The sequence below is a fragment of the Bactrocera tryoni genome, chromosome 5, assembly GCF_016617805.1.
Source record: "Bactrocera tryoni isolate S06 chromosome 5, CSIRO_BtryS06_freeze2, whole genome shotgun sequence".
Classification (NCBI taxonomy): Eukaryota; Metazoa; Arthropoda; class Insecta; order Diptera; family Tephritidae; genus Bactrocera; species Bactrocera tryoni.
Window position 1 is genome coordinate 46,700,471 of NC_052503.1, and position 21,538 is coordinate 46,722,008.

A 21,538-nucleotide genomic window follows, 5' to 3' on the forward strand; every position below is an offset into this window, starting at 1 on the left:
CTTTACACTCGCACATCCGACCGAATGACGTGTGTACGTACATATGTATGTGCGTTTCTATGCGCAACACATCGGTTTTATTTATATTTAATTACTCTGGTGTGGCATGTTGCTAGCCAAGCAGCTGTACAACTACAGCGCAACAATACGCCCGTCAGCAACAAGCAAAGGCAAGTTTACAATTTCATTCATAAATTGTATTGGCGTCAGTAGGCGAACGCTAACGGTCGAACGGCGCAGCAAGCAAAGTGAATATGTACTGTGTAATGGGCAATCAGATCGGTGGTATTGAAGTTAAAAACATCATTAGCATGTTGCTGCATCGTCAATATGGACCACATCATTTGTCAATCAGCATCAATACAATTTGGTTTGCCAGTTACACTCATTACACCGCGCTGCCCATTGATGCCACGCGTGATACCGCAGCAGCCGTGATTTGTCGTTGCCATTTGTCGTGTTCTTGCTGTTCTGAACGTTTGTGGCTAGGTGTGTGTTCTGGTGTTGCGCCACCGTCAGAAATGATGTGGTCTTTGTGGCATTCGAGTGATTGGCGGTGGCGCTACTTGTACATACGTTTGTGTGTAGGTAGTTAAAAACATACCCGCACACATTTCAATCACCTCGTAACTCAGCCACTCGCAGAACTCCGCCTCCGCCCGCGTACACGACGAGGGTACAAAGTACTTGGACGTATTTATTTACTTGCCGCATATTATTGACAGCACTTGACCGGAAGGTGGCAACTTACCGCTGGCTGCGTGTGTTCCCGATGGATTTTATAATGTAAATATTAGGAATTGAGATCCATAAACAAGTGCATGCACATGTACGAACATATTAATATGTATGGTTTATATAATGTATATTTTTGCGTAAGCGAACTTTGGGTCCACATGCGTGATATATGATTGAAGAGAGATATGTGTCTAATATTCATTGCGATTATCGAGAAAAGAGTTGTATACTCCAATCTTACTACCGAAAATTCTTTTCGTACCCACCCTGGAATCTACTTTATATAATAATTGGTACGTTTATACACTAAACAGGCTATATTAAAACGTCTGAGATCCAAGTTTGACGGACTTGTCCGTTTGTCTGTATATACACGAATTAGTGTCTCAGTTTTTCAGAAGAGAAGAACTGAAGCCGCTGGACCTTCCCAAGCGACATCGCTTTGCTCTAAGTGCTCTTGAAAAGTTACAATAAAATTCGGGTTTTTCGAGCCAAATTTTGTTTAGCGATGAGACCCATTTCTGGCTGAATGGGTATGTAAACAAGCAAAATTTCCGCATTTGGGACAATGAGCAAGCAGATTCAAGAGCGGACATTTCATCCTGAAAAAGCAACGATTTGGTGTGGCTTGTGGGCCGTTAGAATCATAGGTCCATATTTCTTCAAAAATGATGCAAGTGAGAATGTAACCGTCATTGGCGACCGTTATCGCGCCATGATAACCGACTATTTGATGCCTGAAATTGAAGCTTGTAAACTCGGCATCATTTGTCATGAGAGAACACTTCGGTGAGCAGATAAATTTTCATGTTTTGAGCCGGTCGATTGGTCAACAAGATCGTGTGATATTTTCGATTAATATTCGGTCATATGCACTGTGGTGTCCGGATCCTTCAAATTTGTAGTATATTGAAATAACTTCATTGATGTTTGTTTTGTATACTGTAAAGTATACAAATCTCTTATATCTTATCAAGATAAGTAGGCGTGGTACCAGTGTGAGATGGAAAAGTTTATCATAGATAACCTTATTGTTCGAAATTGGTCAAGCAGTTCCTGAGATATGGGACATAACTTAAAGGTGGACGCTGCTACATCCATCTTGCCCATTTTTACACCTGCTCCTATAAACATTTTTCGTATCATCTTGATTGATAAACTTAATGTTCATAGCGCAATTATTCAATGAGGTGTTGCACTTTTATTTTGTTTTCGACAAAACCGTTCTATGCGGTATGGACGTGATAATTATATAATTTTACCCGTTTTCACAGTATATGAAAAAATGGTAGAAAGACTTATTCCCAGCGAGTTTAGTGGAGTTAGGAGTTGGAGTTAGGTGGAGTTTAAAAGATATGTATATTTAACCATTTAGGGGGAGGGGCCACGCCCAATTTAAAAAGATGTTAGGTCCATAGGTGTTCCTTGCTATCCATCTAATCTATTAATAACTTAATTTTTACTCAAGTTATCGCTTGCACCGACAGACAGTCACTCGGATCACTCGTTTTGTCGCCTTCATCATTTATGTATACGTAGGTTGCCTTTTATATTTCGGGATTCGCGCACAAAAACAAATTTTAATCCTCGAAAATCAGTTAATTGCTCTTCAAAATATTCCTCATTAAGATCTACACACTTTTGCATGCGTTTGAACCAATTGCCGAAGCACTTTTGGCACTCTGATTTAGGTATCTCCAAAACATGCGTTCTGAACGCATCAACCGTCTTCTCATGAGTCGATAAACGTTGACCTCGTAGTTAATGTCAGTCTATATGTGCATTATCGTAGTGAAGAGGGATCCGTCTTCGGCGGTTGGTTTTCCTGAATTCTTGAAAGACAACTGGCAAACAATTGATTGTATATCACTCAGAATTTACTGTTCTACGCTGTTCCAGTGGTATGGTAACGACATGTCCAGTTTTTCCAGAATTTTCGAGATTTAATTTCACTTGTAAAGAGAATAATATTTTAAGTTACTGTAAATAACACAAATAACACTCAAATGTGCTAACGTTCTGAGTGTGCATACCATCAAAAATGTCAAACTATAATACTGTGAGTTTCAGATTGCAACACTAGTGTTTCCAAATCCTGATATATAAAAGCCTACCTACGTACATATATAACTCCATATCTATCGCCATTAGCTTTAGGTGTTACAAACAAGCCTTATACCATGTTCAGACCGACACTTAATCACACGATTTCGGCTGTAGAATGGATTATTCCACTAATCTTAAAAATTTATCAAGATTTCGCCATACAAAAATGAGAGTTCCAAATCACTTCATTGAAAAGAATTCAAACTGATCCACGCTAAATCTCTCTGATTTTGCGCAATCTACTTGTCAGCACTGGAAATCTGTTACATTATCACAGCTGATTTAGACACTACAAAGGGGAAAAATGTAAACAAACAAATTTTCTTTTAAAGCAATGAATCCAATTTCACCTGAAAATCGACTTAACAAATGAAAAAATGCATCCATTATTTCTATTATGTGGAAAATATTAAAAAAAAGACGGCTTTTATTTGAAAATACTATATGACAATCTTTCCTTGTGATAAATATTAAGCGATGTGAATTCTTGAATGACAATAACAGCTGTTTTTGATCTTTCTAACGGCAGTGAGAACATTGTTGGGTTATAAAATGCTTAAATGTAATCTAATCTTTTAAATTTTCGGTCTGAACATGGTATTAGGTGTACAAAACTATTATACCTAATGTAACATGTTACGAAAAAACACAGAGGAGAGTGTAAAAACAGAGAGCTCTTGTTTGTTTCATAGTACATACACTGTGTTATAGAAAAGCAGGGTTGCATTACAAGTAATTTCAATTCCAAGGTAATACTGCAACCCTGTACAGAGCAACACAGTCAACTCTGCTTGCTTGCAGACAACAACAAAGCTGTTCTTGTTGTTCGGCAATCAACTTCAACTCGCTTTACAGTGGTCGTAAACGAAAAATAGTAGCAAAGAAATCGTCCATCGCATTGGTTGTTCACTCGGTAGTGTCGCAGCTCGTAATTCTTGTGCACACTTGTATTAGCTGCTTTTTTACTGCGGGTGTACGTTTTGCGGTTGAATGAAACTTGTGCAGCAGCAAAGTTCCCCGCCGACTCCGATTTCGTCGTTTTGCTTGTACGTATGTGTATTTTCTGGTTCTATGTGAAAAGTAGACCACACTGCAGACACCGGAAGTGATATTTTTTTATTGACAAAATCGAATTTCTTCGAATGAAAAGTTTAATAATTCGCTAAAAAAGATACGAATTTAGTTATTGAATACATAAAATATATTACACCGATATATACGCTAATGAATAAACAAATCAATTGGAGCAATACTCGTTTAAGTATTTCCAAATTGTCCGAAATAAATGTATACAAAGTGATAGAAACTAATTAAACCGTGACTCGCCAATGAAGTGCAAATAAAAAAAAGATGCCGAAAAAAGAAAAAATATAATTTTATATGCGTACATACATATGTATTGAGATAAGAATAATCAAAACTATTTGCGATTGAGCCTTATGACCTACGCAATTTTATGGCAAATGTACTTTCCAAACCCGCTAATTTTCTGCCCAAAATACCGATCAATGACATTGCACACCATTACGGCTTTAAGTCAGTTCATTCACAAATTTGACTTCTTTGGCAAAATGCAAATATATACATACATATACATAATGAGTACATAATACGTATGTACATATGTATGCATGTATATGTACTTACATATATGCACAGCTAATGACAACGGCTACAACAAAACACCATAGATAGCTGGAGCGACGGCAACGACTACGCACAATTTCCGAAGTGCCGAAAATACCAGCAGCAAATACCCACGTTCACATGTACAACACGTATTTATTTATATACCGACATATGTATGTATGTACACGCTTGCTTGTGCACGCAATATGCATAAGCAGATACATACATACATGTATTTGTATGTACATGAAATATCATCCCAAAAACCTGAGCAAAACCAAAGCAGATTTTTATGAATGAACTCAAATTTCCCATTTCCTCTGTGACGCACCCCGATTACCAATGTGCTCGTGTAGTATCTATGCAAACAAGCATGACGAACTCGTTAATGCGCCCTCTCACTCTTGCCAAAGTGCGGTTTCTGGTTGGACAACAAAAAATATATGAAGAGATTTCTGAAAACATTTGCAGGCGTTTAACAGAAAATTCTACAGAGCTCTGTTAACTTTAAGTGTCACAGAAAGTCTTTCTGCACTTTGCTGTAATCGGTAAAAAGGATTTCCTCTTCAATTCCAACTTTTCGTCTTTGAGGCAGGCGCTAATTTCTCACCTGTCCATAGATTGATTTCATTTCCAAACTGTTTCATACTAATTGGATTCTTGTGCACAGTGAGGTGCAGACGATTGGCGGGCAGGAAATTTATGCTAAAATAATTTGAGAAAAATTCCCATAAAAATATTAAAAATAAAAAAATATTATTAAAAATAAAATAATTTTCCAATGAATGGATTTGTTTTGAACAGTTTCCAAAAACGTTACGAAATAATTATGAACTAAAACTAAAGTGAAAAAATTAAAATATACATATGTTTATTTAAAACTATTTGTGATATACAATTTTTATGCAATTAAAAGTTGTGTTTCATAAAAACATCCCACATCGGAATTGTTAAACCGGTGCTGATATTAAAAAAAAAAACTGTGTTGTAGTAAAATGTGGAACTATTGCTACGAAGATTGTGTTAAAAAAATTTTATGAAAATTTTGCGTTGTTATAAATTATAATGGCTTTTAAACATTTTTTTTTTATTATGCTAACCTATGTGATTTGTTAAATTTCAGATAAAAAGTGTCCGCAAGTAATGTGGACCAAGAAAGCAACGAGCAGTTATTTTAATTCAAATGTTTTAAATCAAATTATATCGCTTATTTCAACAAATTGTGCTATCCGCTCGTGTTATTAATGCATTAAATAAATAAAAGACAACGGCAACACTGACGCACTAAAGTGTAGTGAAATTTCCCTCGTGTAACGAACACGATATTGTACGGAACTGGAGAATTAACGAAATGCATCTGAAAAAGAAATACGAGGAAAGAGACGACCACAGTATGGAACATACAAGCATTAGTTATGGATCCAACATGGCCGATAATACACGCGAAGTACGAATTGAAGAGCAATTAAAAGTGAAAATTGGTATGTAAATTAGTGCAAATTACTATTTAATTATAAGAAAAAGTGCGATTCGATTTCGGTTGTTCTCACCCTTGTAAAATATTAGCATTTACATGGGGTTTTTGGTGGGATTTCGTGTGTGCATTGGAATGTTGTTGCTGTTCGCTAATGATGCGCGTTATTCGTGTATGTGTGGGTTTGTGCGTTTTGTCGTTCACTTTCTAGCTTAAAACAATGATTATTGTGTAAAATGCAATCTCATGCTGGATTTTATAAATTATTTTCATATTTTCTGCAACTAAATTAATTAAAAAGTGTATTGTAAGTGTGTTTTACCTCATAAACAATGGTAGCATGTATATATACCGAATTTGGCGGTGAAGTTTGAGTGTAAAATACTGACAAAATATTCAAGATTTGAATAACATCATAGCTATAAATGAATAAGATATAAACTGTGTCGGTATATCACATATATATTTATTTCTTTTTCTCTTGCGTTGAATTCCCATTTGTTGATTTCCTTCACACATGCCCACACACACGCTGTTTTTGTGACATTTGGTATGGTGTTGATTGAAAACGCGTTGAAACTGGAACAACAATGAATGCCTATACAAATGCAGCTGCTTTTTACCAGCTGCCGACACAGAAGTGCTATATCTGTTTGCTTGGTGCTTTTATATTTCCCTCTACGTCCCTTTATGAATGAATTTTCTGTTCATGCGCTGAAATTGCGCAGGGCTACTGCCTGAAGTTGAGTATGTGTTTGTGAACACTTGTGTGGTTGGTGTTGTTATCATTTTATATGTGGGTTTCATGAATGGACGGAATGTTATGGTAAAGTGAACGCACAGCGCTGATCCGGCAAGTAGGTAGGTGAATTGAACGCGATTAAGAGTAGGCCTTTTCGACATATTTTACAGGTATTTGTTTAATCTGTAATTGAAAGAAAGCCCAATTCATATTTTGGAGATCTGTTTGGCTTTGATTTGGAATATAAATTCTTTATTCGTGGTTAAAATGTTATAAATGTGGAACTTTAGTTGACCAGATTAATAATATTTAGTTTATGCTACAACAGACTTTTGTATTAATTAGTGCAATGTTAACTTTAATTCCATATATAAGTTTCGTTGATTAAAAAGAAATGAGTACAGACGAATTAGTTAGTGTTAGCTGTTTTCAGTCCAGAAATTGTGCAGATCGGATCATTATAGCATTGCTATATGCTACAAACTGAATTATGTAAGTTCTTGTAAATAATATTTTAAACCTAGCTTCGTTGCAACCGTAATTAAAGTTTTTTCTAAAATTTTATAAACAGTATCGGACAAAACATTTGTTTTAACGGATATCTAATCCCCGTTATACCATGTTCAGACCGACACTTAATCACACGATTTCGGCTGTTGAATGGATTATACCACTAATCTTAAAAATTTATCAAGATTTCGCCATACAAAAATGACAGTTCCAAATCACTTCATTGAAATGATTTGAAACTGATCCACGCTAAATCTCTCTGTGCGACTCTGATTTTGCGCAATCTACTTGTCAGCACTGGAAATCTGTTACATTATCACAGCTGATTTAGACACTACAAAGGGAAAAAAATGTAAACAAACAAATTTTTTTTAAAGCAAAGAATCTAATTTCATCTGAAAATCGACTTAACAAATGAAAAATGCATCCATTATTTCTAATATGTGGAAAATATTTAAAAAAAAGACGGCTTTTATTTGAAAATACTATATGACAATCTTTTCTTTTGATAAATATTAAGCGATGTGAATTCTTGAATGACAATAACAGCTATTTTTTGATCTTTCTAACGGCAGTGAGAACACTGTTGGGTTATAAAATGCTTAAATGTAATCTAATCTTTTAAATTTTCGGTCTGAACATGGTATTAGAATGATAAGGATTATCTAGTTTGTCGTCGACGTCATCTACCGGGAGGCCCAAGAAACGTGCATTTTCGACGAGGTCGGACCAAAACGAAACGAGTGTGTGATGAGGGTTTGGTGGGGCATGCAAAGAGGTGGCCAGTGTCATGCGGAGACTCGTTGCACGCAGTACATACATATGTACATATGTATGTTTGATATGTCGGAGGTCTATTCTGGATAAGTAGGAGTTTAACAGCGAAGTCCTCGCTTTTTTCCCGTTCAATTCCAATTTTTGCTTTGAATTGCTTTTTGGATGTCTGGTCGAATTGCGTGGAAAACTGTTCATTTGTAAGAAGTGATGTCATATGTTAAGGGAAATGCCCCTTAAGTAGGTCATCCATCAGGACAACGAAATAAAGTGGATGTAATGGAGCGACCCCCACAATCCCCACACCTTAACCCCATGGAAAATAAATGGGACATTGTAAAAAAAAATTTATCCCAGTAATGTGACAAATGCTGATCAGTTTTTCCAACGAGGGAATATACCCCAAACCTAAATGGATAACCTTACAGCATCAATGACGCGGCGATTTCAATAAGAGTAATGGCCACAAAATACTAAGTTTTTCTTTCATTTTATTAAAAATAATTTTTTTTTTATCTTTGAGTCGCCATTGTTTTGTCGTATTGAATATAGATTTTGTATCGTGTTTTTATTTATGTTGTATTACACAAAAAAACTGTGAAATTGTAATAAATTAAAAGAAAAATATGAGCACGGCTGAACTTTGTTAAAGAATATTTAGAAAAGGACGTCAAAATTTAAAAAATAGTACGTTGGAGCTATGAAACTACAAAATTTTAACGTTGGGAGTGTTTAAAAGCAATAACACTTAAAGCATTTCTCTTAAATTTTCTTAAATTCCGCAGAAGCGACTTACTATGCTATTTCTACAAACATAAGACCAAAATATGCATTTAGAAACTTAATAATTGTTTTAAAAAGAACTATTGAAAAAATATTTTCATTTTTTTGTACATAAGTTTCTTATTCCTCAATGTATGCTATGCTAATGAAAGAATGAAATTTTGTTTTGTGTTTATATTAATAATAAGCGTCGTTTTATTCTTACTCAAAGTATGCTATTTCTCTGTCCAAAACTATTCATTTTAGGAAAATTTTTAAAGCAAAATTATACCATTTAAAAATATGTACATATATATAATATCTTTAATTATACTATATGTTGCTCTCACTATAAGCTTTATTTGTCACTCGGTATAACTCATTCACATTCAACATAATAACAGTTCGTATACATACATAAATGGCAAACGCGCCTGCTTTACTAACCGCACCACACCCATCTTCGCAAATAAGATTATTACTTATTTCTACTACACGGTTGGTAATAGAGCTTGCCTTGATAAACTATAAGTTCGCTTAGCTGCCAGTTCGTCTATCATATTTGTAACAATAAGCTTTTTATAAGTCTATATGCGTGTATTAAATACCTACATATGTATACACAAATGAATTTCTTTTCTTTGTTATTCAACCCCATAATTTTATGCAAAGTCGCACTTTGTTACTTTCAACTTTTGATTTCCGTTTCTCATCATATGAATTTTTCACGTATGACAGAACCACAACAAACGCATCAAAACGTAGCAAATAAGTAGCCAGGCATAAAAAAGACTAAGAAATTAAACGTGTACTTATGTACACATGTATGTATATATGTAGTGTGCCATATATGCAACTATGTATATCGTCTTTAGACTTTTAATGCCGACAAGCTATAGCTTAGGTTTTTGCACGCTCCGTCAAGCTTTTTGCCATCGCTGTATATACATACATTTGCCTGTGTAAATTCATAAATATGTATCCTACATATGTTCCATGTTGTTTTTTTTTTTTTTTTTTGTTGAGCTTCCTGTCTCATCGCCCTAGTTGCCGTCTTATTGGCTGGCAGCATTACCTGTTTTCTTATCTGTACACATTTCTTGGTCCCCAGTGCAGAATAAAATATATTCATGTGTATGTATGTACATATGCAAGACTGAACTACAATTTTCTGTACTTTTATTATGCTTTGAAGTCATAACGATAAATAGGTTGGCAAAAACTGCTAAAATTAAATAAATTTATTTTAATATTTAACTACTACAAAGAGCACTGAAGCGATCTACCCAGAATTATTCTTTATTAAATTAAATCTCTTGGAAATTCATACATAGGGGAATTTTTAATAACATTTTTATCACAATTTTCGTATGAAAAAGCATGATTCAAACAAATATTTAATACATTACTGTTTGGTTCTTTGGAATTAAAAACAAAAACATTCCTGAGCAAAACCAAAAATTTCCATATTTTAGAATAAAAAAAATCGAAAGTATACCATATGCAAAAGTAAAAGTAATGTGATTATGCAGAATCAACCATAAATTATGTGGCGAAATAATCAAGCGGTATTTGCAAATATACATATGTACATACATTCATATGAACATATGCATATTATTTCATGCTAATGGAATGAGGTTAGAATATCGGCAAACATTTTAGTGAGTCTTTCCAAAAACTTATTGATATAGAGAAATTAGAGCTTCTGTAGAAATAAAATGGACTGTACTTCCAATTAGGTCATCCCTAAAATTTGCTTCAAAATTTGAACAAATCACTCAAGTTAAAAAACAAACCATCTGTGTTATTTGGCGGAAATTTCATTATTTAAAATTTTTAATAGTAAAAAATTTATTTTGACAAAATTTAGCGAAAATTTCTGTAATTGCGATATTATAATTGTAATTTTCCATTTAGCAGTCAAAAATATATGCTATCTTATGCCAATAAATATTTATTTCAAAGGTAATTTGCAACGCAAATATTTATATTTATTACCTACATACATTTTATATATGTATGTACATACATAAATATTCTTATCCTATCGTATTCCGCCCGCCAGCACGTTTCCCGGCGTTTAAAGTGTTATATTGTATTATTTTTTAGTGCTCTGGCTCTTTTTCATTTTGCTATCGTGTTTAATCTTGTACGTCCTACAACCAAAATGTAGACGTCTTATCGCAATAGTAACTAATTTTAACTCGTTGCCTCTACGACATACATACATACATGCATACTTACATGTAATACATTAAAATAAATCTTAGGATAATAGGAAAACTTGATTAATTTAAAAACGTCAAAATACCCTGGCTGAAATCATATGAGTCACTTTGATTTTTACAAAAAAAAAATAATGCCGTTCAATACAATAATGTTGACACAATTAGTCATGCGGGCAGCCAATTGTGGACGTCAAGCCAATAGTGTACACAGGCAACACACATTTGTAAACATTCAATGCTGACGGAGCAGGAGGCAAATTTGGTCAGTAGCGCAATGGAGCGACTACAAAGTAGATTTGAACTTATTTATTTTTTTATTTTATTTATTGTCACGTTGCTGTTGTCAAGTATTGTATGACGAATTTATTGCGTCCCCAACCGACGCATCTCGTGCTCGATTTCAACGCATTCACGCCTTCAAGTGCTCTTAAACTTACAAGTCATGGTTATGTGTCTCATATGACCGCAAAAAAGGGCTTAACCGTCAACGGTGTACCAGCTTAGTCGCGTTCATATCAAATCGACCACAGGAGAGCAGACCACACAGCCGCGGTTGAGGTGTCTTTGTTGGCAACAACACTAATTGTGGGCAACACAGTTGTTTGCAGTTGTAAGTTTGCGGCTTGTTATCTAGCGCGTCATAATACCCAAGCAAGATTTCAACACATGCAGACGCAAGTGCGTGCGTCAAACCACCCAACTATTAGAGTTTGATATGAAATGACTTGTTGACGCTTGTCATTGTTGCTGCTATGATCATAATTTCAATGTTTTCAGTGTTTTTCTATGCTTTTCTAAGATTGTACTTTTTTTTGTTTTGTCTGCAGTACGCATTTAGCGTAACTTTAAACAGTAACGATAAAAAATTACATCAAATGTTTAAGAAAAAAAAAAACTAAAACCACATCAAATATATATACTGTAAATGTTTTTACTTATTGCTAGCCTTAGCATGCACAGAAGCAAGCGTAAAGTGGTAAAAGCTCAATTTACTCTAAAAGGTAATTAATTAAAAGCTCAAAACAAGCAGCAGCCACCAGAAGCAACTATTTTAATTGCGGCCACTGTCCTTTATAATTTCATTGTGGTTTTGTCTGACCAGTTGAATCGTTGCTTCAAGCTTGTCATCAGCACTAGCTTGGTTGTTTTTATTGTAGCACACCAAATTGGTAATGGCAAACGGCATATATTTAATTTTATTGTTGGCTACTTACTGTTTGAAGCGAAGAATTTTGGATGTTGTTACTGCTGTAGTTTTGTTATTGTAATTTTAGTGGTTGGTTAAACAAAACACTGACGATAAAAATAAACTTTACCAATTATCTGACATTTCTTTCAATGTATTTATGAACTTTTACGGTTCGGTTCATCTTATCGGGAAAACGACCAATTGATTAAGGTCAATCTGGTTATGCAATATTACATTTCAAAATGTTAATGTCTTACTCAAACAGTAGGTTCAGTTCTATAGGGTGATTCATTTCGAGGTTCCTTAATTTTTTAAAGAAATAACACATAAACTTCAAATTTAATGGGAAATGTTTATTATCATTCGAAAGAACATTCTTTGGCATTTATTTTTTTTAATATTATCTCATCCAAATGTTGACCGCGGCTACGTCTCAGATGGTCTCTCCTTTGAGTCCAATTTTCGATGACTCGTTCGAGTATTTCGACCGGTAACTGCCGGATGGCACGCGTGATGTTTTCTCGTTTTGATCCAAGGCCTTAATCGAAGCGGGACTGTCCACCTAGACTTAAACTTTACGTATCCCGACAGGAAAAAGTCCAAGAGTGTGATATCGTACGATCTTATTGTCAAATCGACCGGCCCAAAACGTGAAATTATCTGGGTCGTTGAAAGCAAATGTCACCTAAATGAGGAGCTTCAATTCCAGGCATCAAGAAGACGGTTATCGTGGCGCGATAATGATCGCCATTGACGATTGCGTTCTTACCGGCATAATTTTTGAAGAAATATGGACAGATGATTCCACCAGCCCACAAACCACACCAAACCAATAATGAATGCTGGGTCTCTTTACTATGTAGTCTTACTCTGCTTATAGAACGGTCATCAATTTATTGAAATGTATGTATATACATTGGCCCGACAACTTTCGTCAACTTTTATGAAAGCCTTAAAAGTCCTAATTGCTGAAATTATTTTCGATACCCAGACCCCTTAACAGCCGAAAGTAGTCGTTTTATTTTATTTAAAACGAAGTTGCGCAAATGAAGTTTATACATACATATGTATGTGTTTTTTTTTTAATATATTAGTTTACATATTTTTTTCGTTCTACTTAACAATTGTATCCAACCAAAATTTGCACTACAGATTTCTAAGAAGGGCCGGTGTTTTCGTCGTGCATATCGTTTTGTATCTTTCTGTATACCATAAGTTATTTTTTCCGCACCATGGTTTGTATATTTTCATTTGAACTGAACCTACACTTATTAGCTAAATAGTGTGCCATACCATTTTGCAATGTTGTTATATATAAGTACATACATATGTAGATGTATTTCTCTTTGTGTTTGGATCCTCGTATTTGTGTTGTGCTTTTAATTACATCTTTCTCCATCAGCGACTAGATACACTAATATTGGTGAACTCCAGGCGTTTGGCCAGTCAGCCAGTGCGTCGTCTTAATTGCTCCACGACGCCACCGCAACTTGCATGAACATAATACTCTTCAGCTGTTGTTTTTTCCAGCGATGACGACGTCTAACAAATTCACATTAGTAAAATAAAACAAAGAACTCTACACGCAACACACACGCGCAGCAACAATGTGTCTAACAATATTTTGTTATACACGTACATATGTAATTAACGCAAGCGTAGAATTGTTTTGAAAAAAACGCTTCTCTCAAACCATTAGAACGACACAACTCAAAGAAAAACAAGGTATAACTTCAATTGCTGGAAGAAGTGTAGAAAATTACTTGAATTGTGTAAAGTAGCTACAAAAACTAAGATGTTGTTATACAACTTATCACAAAAAGTACAAGCATATTAACAACAACAAACAAGACCGTCGACTAAAAGATACAAGTAAAACAAGAGAAAACGCAAGCTTCAGTTCATAGAAACAAACTAAGCTGGAGACAAGTCAAGCTAAGTTGGCGAGTCGGCTTGTCTACACTTCAGTCGTCGTGCACGAACATTGACTCTGACTTTGAGTTTTCTACTATTCCTTGCTGAAGTTACAATATTAACAAAAAAAGTTACATAAAATAAAGAAATACAATGCAGAAAACCTAGAATTTTACACGAATCATTTGCTCGTAATGTCGACTGTTGCCTGATAGTATGTTGGCTTAAACACGCAGTTGCTCATCATCATTATCGACAGCGTCATAATTGCACTCATCAGCACTACAATTACGCATTCGTAACTACTTGCGTACATATGTATGTATGTATGTATATGTATGTATGTAGGTATATATTGTACATATACAGTTGTGTTCATAAAAATAGTAGTACAACGCCTTCTTATATTTAAATATCCTTTCTAACATATTTTTTGGCAGAATGAACTTTTCAAATTACAAAAACAAAAATTTCCGTTACATTTGCTTCCACTGCCTTTTCTATGACGAATTTTTATTTTTTCTGAAAAAACAAGCTGTTCATTAAAATAGTAGTGATGTCGATAAGGGTCGATAAATGAAAAAATGATTAGATTTTTATTTAATTGATTTACGAATTCTCTAATGAAATTTTTTTTGTAATCCCAACGCTCTTTCATTCTTAGTGGGCAGAGGAAGAAGTTGTTTTATTGACAAGCGATAATTGGTAGTAAAGCTAAGGAAACAATAAATTGATAATAAACATACAGCGAATCAAAATTATAGTGGAATACAGCTCCACACTGATATGCAGTGTTGTAAAATACAATGATAAAACAGAGGATCATCAGTTAAAATGGACAAAAATCCATAATATAGCACAGCCATATTATACGATATTTAAAATCAATTGCTGACGATTTTCAAAAATTATTTAAAAAAATGGAAAATTTTCGCTTACTGTTACAAATCGTAGGAGGCTATTTGAGAAAAATTTGAAGATAAGAAGTTCCCCGCAAGTAATTCTTTTGTGGCTGGAGGAGTAAAGTTCACAAAAGAATATTTCAATTGGTCATCCACAAAACGACGGAATGTGAGGTGGACCAATGAAAGCAAAATTGCTTCTTTTGGGTGGAACAGGGTCCAGAAGTACGCTAGCAAAACTTTTAAACATGGTGGTCTGAGCATTAAGGTATGGACTGGCTTTTTGTACCATGGTTTTGGCCCTACATATTTGATATATAGCATCATGAACCGAATAGGGTATGTAAACCTGTTGAAGGATGTTTTGAGCGATGAAACTAGCTAAGGAGTGGTTTGCAAAGAGAGAATGGATAGACGTAATGTCCTGGCTAGCGCAGGCACTGAACCTGAATTTAATCCAAAATTTTTGTGAAAATGTCAAGTAGAATACAACTTTGGCTAGAGGTCAAGGAGGCATGGGCTCAAATCCTTATGAAACGACTTAACATCCAAATATTAAAGAACCCACCGGCACTACTATTTCCATGAACACAGCTGTACATATGTGTTTAAAAAAATACAATAGATGCGAATGCGGTATATTTATACATACATATGTACATATATATTTGTGTGTAAGCATACTCGGTGCCACATGAGTATCATAATCGTAAGCCGTGTTCTGATGCCTGCTTATTGCTGCGGCTTGGCGGCACTATTCTATTTCACGCCTGACCCCATGGGGTTCAACTCAGCCCCAGTTTAGAGCTTGCACGCATTATTCGCTGCAGCTCTGTAGCTTGACCTTAAAATTAGAATTGACTTTTAATACGCATACAAGCAGCAAACACATAAAATATAGTCCACACATAGGTATGTACATATGTAATATCTACACACTATACATACATACATATGTACATATACCCATAGCTTAGTAAAGCTAGAATAAACTAGTGCGGTGTGTGCTACCTCTACCTCGGCTCCACTGTAATTGAGACCACTTTCAATTTGGCCCCCATTAGTTGTTGCTGCGCCGCCAGGGTGTGTATATTTCATAACTATATATGTACATATGTATGTCTATATGTATATAGAAGTAAGTGATCCTTTGACATTTACGTGCTTACCGCTCATAAATGTATCTAACTAGATTAAACTCACTAACAACTATAATATGCTCTGCTGATAACAAGTAAGCTCACAGCGTTTATGGGTTGTTTAGAAAGTATGGAAAACTTATAGTATAAACGAAACTATTCTTTTTATGAAATTGGCGCAGTTTTAGTTTATAAAAGTGGTGAATAGCGTCCTATAATGTTATAAATCATATAGAATAGTTATAAGTCAAATAAAATTCTTTGCAAATTCCTTTAAGAATGTAAACATTCTCTAACTTAGCATAATCAAAGCAAGAAAATATTGATTTTCAAAATCCCTTCCAAAAAAATCGGTTTTTCCGACAAATTCTCATTTCAAAGTCTCTTGAAAAATAGAAGCTTTTGCCAAAAATCGTTTTCTTCATTAATTACGAGAGGACTTTATTTAAGAAAAGTGTAAAGAAATATCAAAATGATCGGTTCATACCGTTTGACACCCTTTGCAATCTTATCTTCGAAAAAAGTTGAATAAATTTCAAATTTTCAGAAACCATACTTAAATTTGAAATTTGAAACTTTTTTCTTATTTGAAATTCGTATTTTAGTTAAACATTTTTTAAGGTATTCAAATGTACTAGCTGATTAAAATACGATATCTGTAATCCACAATAACTCAACAAGTTCTGTCTAAAAAAAATACTATAGATCTATTTTTTAGCATTTGGCGATATTATAAATTTTTCTGGTCATACATGAAGTGTTTTATGTGCCTGTGTAGTTATATTTTTATCGCTTGCGTAAAATAGGCCTCCGGCAATGTTTATCTGGTATTTTTCATTGTTTACACCAACTGTCTATCTGTTGGCTCTAAGTTAATTTACGCACAGTGGTCTTTTGTTTTTGCTGTTTGCAAATATTTTATCACTTTCTCTTGAATTTCAAAACTTAATCTTAGTAATGCAGCAAATTTCGTAGATAATGTTTGTATAGTTGATGGCATTTGTTTTTGTTTTGTCTGAAAATTAGCTTGTCTAAAGAAAAATTAAGAAAGCAAAAGAAAATTTGACATTTCATGATTTGTGAGCACGCAAATATTACCACGTTGCTCCATATGCTAGAGGTTAATAGCATATAATAATGCGAAATTTCTTCAGACACAGACTTTCTATTAATGAAAAACTTTTTTTTTTGTTTTAATAAAATTAAAATCTTGATTTAAATCCTTATTGCCTCTGAGAAAAATAAAACAAAAGAAAATCTATTTTATGTAAACTGCTTACCGTTATTATTATTTTAATTTATGAAACATCAAAAAAATATCAAAACTTAAAAGTAAACTAAGCTTAAGAAGTCAGTTACGACTGCTCGAAAAATCAACGGAAGATCAAAATGAATTTTTATACATATCTACTTTTATATTATGTGTATATAAATATATTTACATACATATGTACATACATAGGTTGAATGCTCGCCCTGGGTAACAGCAAACTAAAACGGAAACACGCATAACTTTTGAATTGCAAAGGCAGATGGAAATTTGCCGGTGTTGCGCAATATCATCTTGCTGCTTAAGCTGTCATTGGTGTAGCTGCTGTTCGTTTTCTATTGATGTTATTGTTGTATTATTTTCATGTGACCAAAGCTACATCCTGGTGCTTCGGCTTCGGTTGCCGTATGCGCATGCACACATTGAATCGTTTTACGCGAACGTGTTCTTTTACTCCTCCTTCTTCCGCTGAATCTTCACTTTACAGCTTTGTCGGTCGCTGCAGTTCTATTATTCAGTTCATTTTTGCAAGCTGATAGTTTTCTTTAACGTACGCAGTTGAGTTGGGCAGCCCACCATGGTGACGCAAAAAAGAAGTGCTGCATCATCAGCATCCCCTGTTCCTGGAAATCAAACTCATCCACACATACTTACATATGTATGCATGTATACAATTAGATACAGTCACGAAAATGAAGATCTTCAGCCAAGAGCCATGCGTCCATACATCCATATGTAGGCAGCAGTATGTAAAGGGTTGCTTGAGAGCTGTATTAATAAATTACTTGGGGAATTTCTTGTATGAATATGTGCAAAATATGATAATTACTATTATTGCTACTTAGAACATACTCGCATACTTTCTTAGACAAAATCTTTAATATTCTTTTGCTGAATTCCTAAGTAGTTATACGTCATAAGCTAAAATAACTTATATTTTATAGTAATTGCTCGCCAAAAAAAGGCTTCCCACACATCTTAAAAGCATTAACTAATAATCTAATATAAATCGATTGTACGCTGTTGTTAACTCGGCTATAATCGCGTAAGCGGTGTCTACGCCAATTAAGAAGAAGAAGAAATCGATTGTAAGTTTCACTTTTTATTAGCTTTTATATTCAGACTTATCTTAAAATTCGCGTGAACACCATTCGCCATGCAAAAATTCTCAAATTTGAATTTTTCTTGTCGTGAACGTCACATGGGAAAAAGCTCCCATATTCGAAAATTTTCCCTAATCATTAATGCATTTTTTTCACGCGAATCCATGAAATTTGTTCATAAAATTATTAGTTAGGTACAACTATCAATAAAATTTATTAACTATTTACTTGATTGTAAAAACTTTTTATATGAAGTAAGGCCTATAACAAAACACAAATGATATTTTTGTTTAGTAAAAAGTTCGAAGGTCCTGATAAAAGAAAAGGTTGAAAAGGAAGCAACGAGAAAGTGCATGTATTTTGATTGAAATTACATGATTCTTCCAAGAGCAAGGCCACCATCGAAATCGATTTCAGAATGAATAAAGTTGCTACCCAATGTGGGACCATTTAAGTTCTTTTAAATACATTATTCCTGCAAATACATATATCAATACTTCCGAATATACATATCTGCATAATTTATTTAAAATATATATGTATGTACGATTAATAATTAAAAATAAAAACACGCGTTTAAACTAAAACAGTCGCATAATTAGCTTCATAAGTTTACAAATTTTTTTTAATGTCACAAAATCAAAACAAAGCCATATGTGATAGCTTGTCGAAGTTCACAATAGCGTAATTGAAAGGGATTGATTTATTTACGCCTAGTTTACAATAAGATTGTTTGTGTATTTTTATTTCGTAAAGAAATGCAAAATAATTGGTTGTACAAAAAGAGCGCTCCCTTTTATTAATGTTTTCATTAAAAAGCTTTTCAAGGAACTAATTTTGAACAAGTTATTTATAAATATTTCATATAAATCAATCCTAATATATCAAAGTAATGTTTTTTTTTCTCTATTTTCTCATTCCTGTCTCTCAATATACTATATGACCAATAGATCAGTCGCACACAATATTTCTATATTTTTGAATATCGTAGCTTTTCTATCCTACTGCTCCACTATGTTTAGTGTTTTGATTAAACATTTTTTAATGATGATGAGAATAAACAAAAAAGTCAAAAAGCATTGGAAATTGTATTTAAGTGACCCTAAAATATAATTTAATTAACGTAATAATATTACCGAATTTTTACAAAAGAAATTGGGTGCCACTTGAACATCTTGCTGCACCCAAGCTATAATAGCCTTCGCAAATACAGAGGCTTCTTTACAAGAACGATGGGAATGTTCAGTTCATATGGCAACTATATGCTATAGTGATCATTAAACATTTCTTTGGTGATTGAATTCAACTCAACTCAATAAGCCTATAATTTACAGATATATTTTATAGGGTCTCCAACGTTTCCGTCTGGGTGTTACAAACTTCATAACAAACTTAATATACCCCGTTCAGGGTATGGAAAGTTCATTCATTGTTGGACTTATTAAGGATAAATTTTGCTCATCGCTTAATATAATTTAGTGTAATACAGAATCAGTGGTAAGCCGCAGAACCATAATTTTATAATAATTTTCAATACCATTACTCATCATAGTTATGTAAAGGTACCTTGACTGCTGGAAAATCGATGACTTATTTGCATGAAACATATGTCTGTATGTCTAATTGCCTTCTACCATTATTTATTCTATCTTAATCATGCCTTGGACATTTGATGAAATAAGTCTGCTGTTTTAAATTATGGCTCATTCTTTGCGAACAAGCAACTTACTGGTCATTGGCCAAAGAAAAATTGGTTATAAACAGTTTTTTTTCTCGCTTTGCTACAAATCAAACTGTACACATCACACATTGCCATCGGTCGGCTGCGTCGCAGGTCAATCGTTACGCTGCCGTTGAATGAGAATAAGCACTGTGCTTCATGATCTTCATCATCTCTTAGCATGTGTGCTAGCACATGTGTTTTTTTATGTATAAATATAAACGTATGTATTTAGTGGTATTGGTTGGTTGTTGGTCCGGCTTCTTTTCCTGCCTGCCTGCAGGTAAACCATCCATACATTCTACTTTACTAACTGCACCGGTTGATACACCAGCATTATTGCTATTGTAGTGTTGCTTCTTTTTCATTTTGCTTCTACAGATCCATACATACATACATACATATGTGTTATGTGTGCATTTGTGTGTGCGTGTGTACGTGTATGAACCAAGTTCAATTTCCGGTCTTATTGCTGCGGCTGCATCGGTACAATACACTTTACGCTAAAGTCATAAAACGGGCATGGCGTTGACGTTGCTGTTGCTGTTTCTGTTAGTGCTGCCGTTGCCGTTGCGACTGCCGTTGATGATGATGCAGCTAATGAAGCTGCTTTGGATACATACATACTCGTTTTAACTGCACTTTGTACAAGTGTGTTGGCCCACGCCTATTACAACACATCGTTTCAGACGACTTGTATGAGTATATTAAACCTGTACCTAGTACATCCGCACACATTAATTCACACATACAATAGTAGAGATTGCTTGCATCCACACCCTGCTGGAAAATTGTGTCTCTTTCTTCACAAAGAACCAACGAATTATACGCATTAATGTCCAAGAAGGTGACAATCTGTGTACCGTTTGACATTATTTTTAGATAATACAGTAGCAGAGGGTATAATGTATGACACTAATACCTTTTTTATGCATTTCTTCATAATTCAAATTGTATTTTACTAAATCGCTCTTGATTTTTTTCATTTCTTCTTATTAATAATTTTTATATACTACATCTTGTATTTGGGATCGCTCGATGTCCAATTGAAAATTATTATTATTAGCTATTTTTGAACAGGTTACGAATTGGCTTACGTTTTCCTTTCAAATATATCAGAGGTACGAACACATGAATACTATACATACAAATATTAATATACTAGTGCATGCGCATATGATAGTAACACGTTCTGTTATACATCTAGCCCGCATCGATCGCTTTATAGTACGCATACAACTGTTTTCTTCGCTTTGATTTTCTAAGTCCGATGTTTCTTTGGTTTATTGCAGCTGCAGTTTACTCAGTTGATTTATTTCCCATCTTTCACTCATC

General features: G+C 34.2%; 1 protein-coding gene across 2 annotated transcripts in view; it reads left to right on the forward strand.

Annotated features, from left to right (window-relative positions):
• The first annotated feature begins 3,736 nt into the window (after positions 1–3,736).
• The window catches only part of LOC120776988 (GTPase-activating protein), a 35,610-nt gene continuing 17,808 nt past the window's right edge, over positions 3,737–21,538 (forward strand). Inside the window, exons 1-2 of one of the 2 annotated variants that reach the window (XM_040108086.1) lie at positions 3,737–3,890; positions 5,597–5,954. In XM_040108086.1, coding sequence (XP_039964020.1) covers positions 5,825–5,954 — 130 coding nt within the window. In that variant the 5' untranslated portion in view covers positions 3,737–3,890; positions 5,597–5,824. The remainder of the gene's footprint in view (positions 3,891–5,596; positions 5,955–21,538) is intronic. The other variant, XM_040108087.1, reaches the window with a different exon arrangement.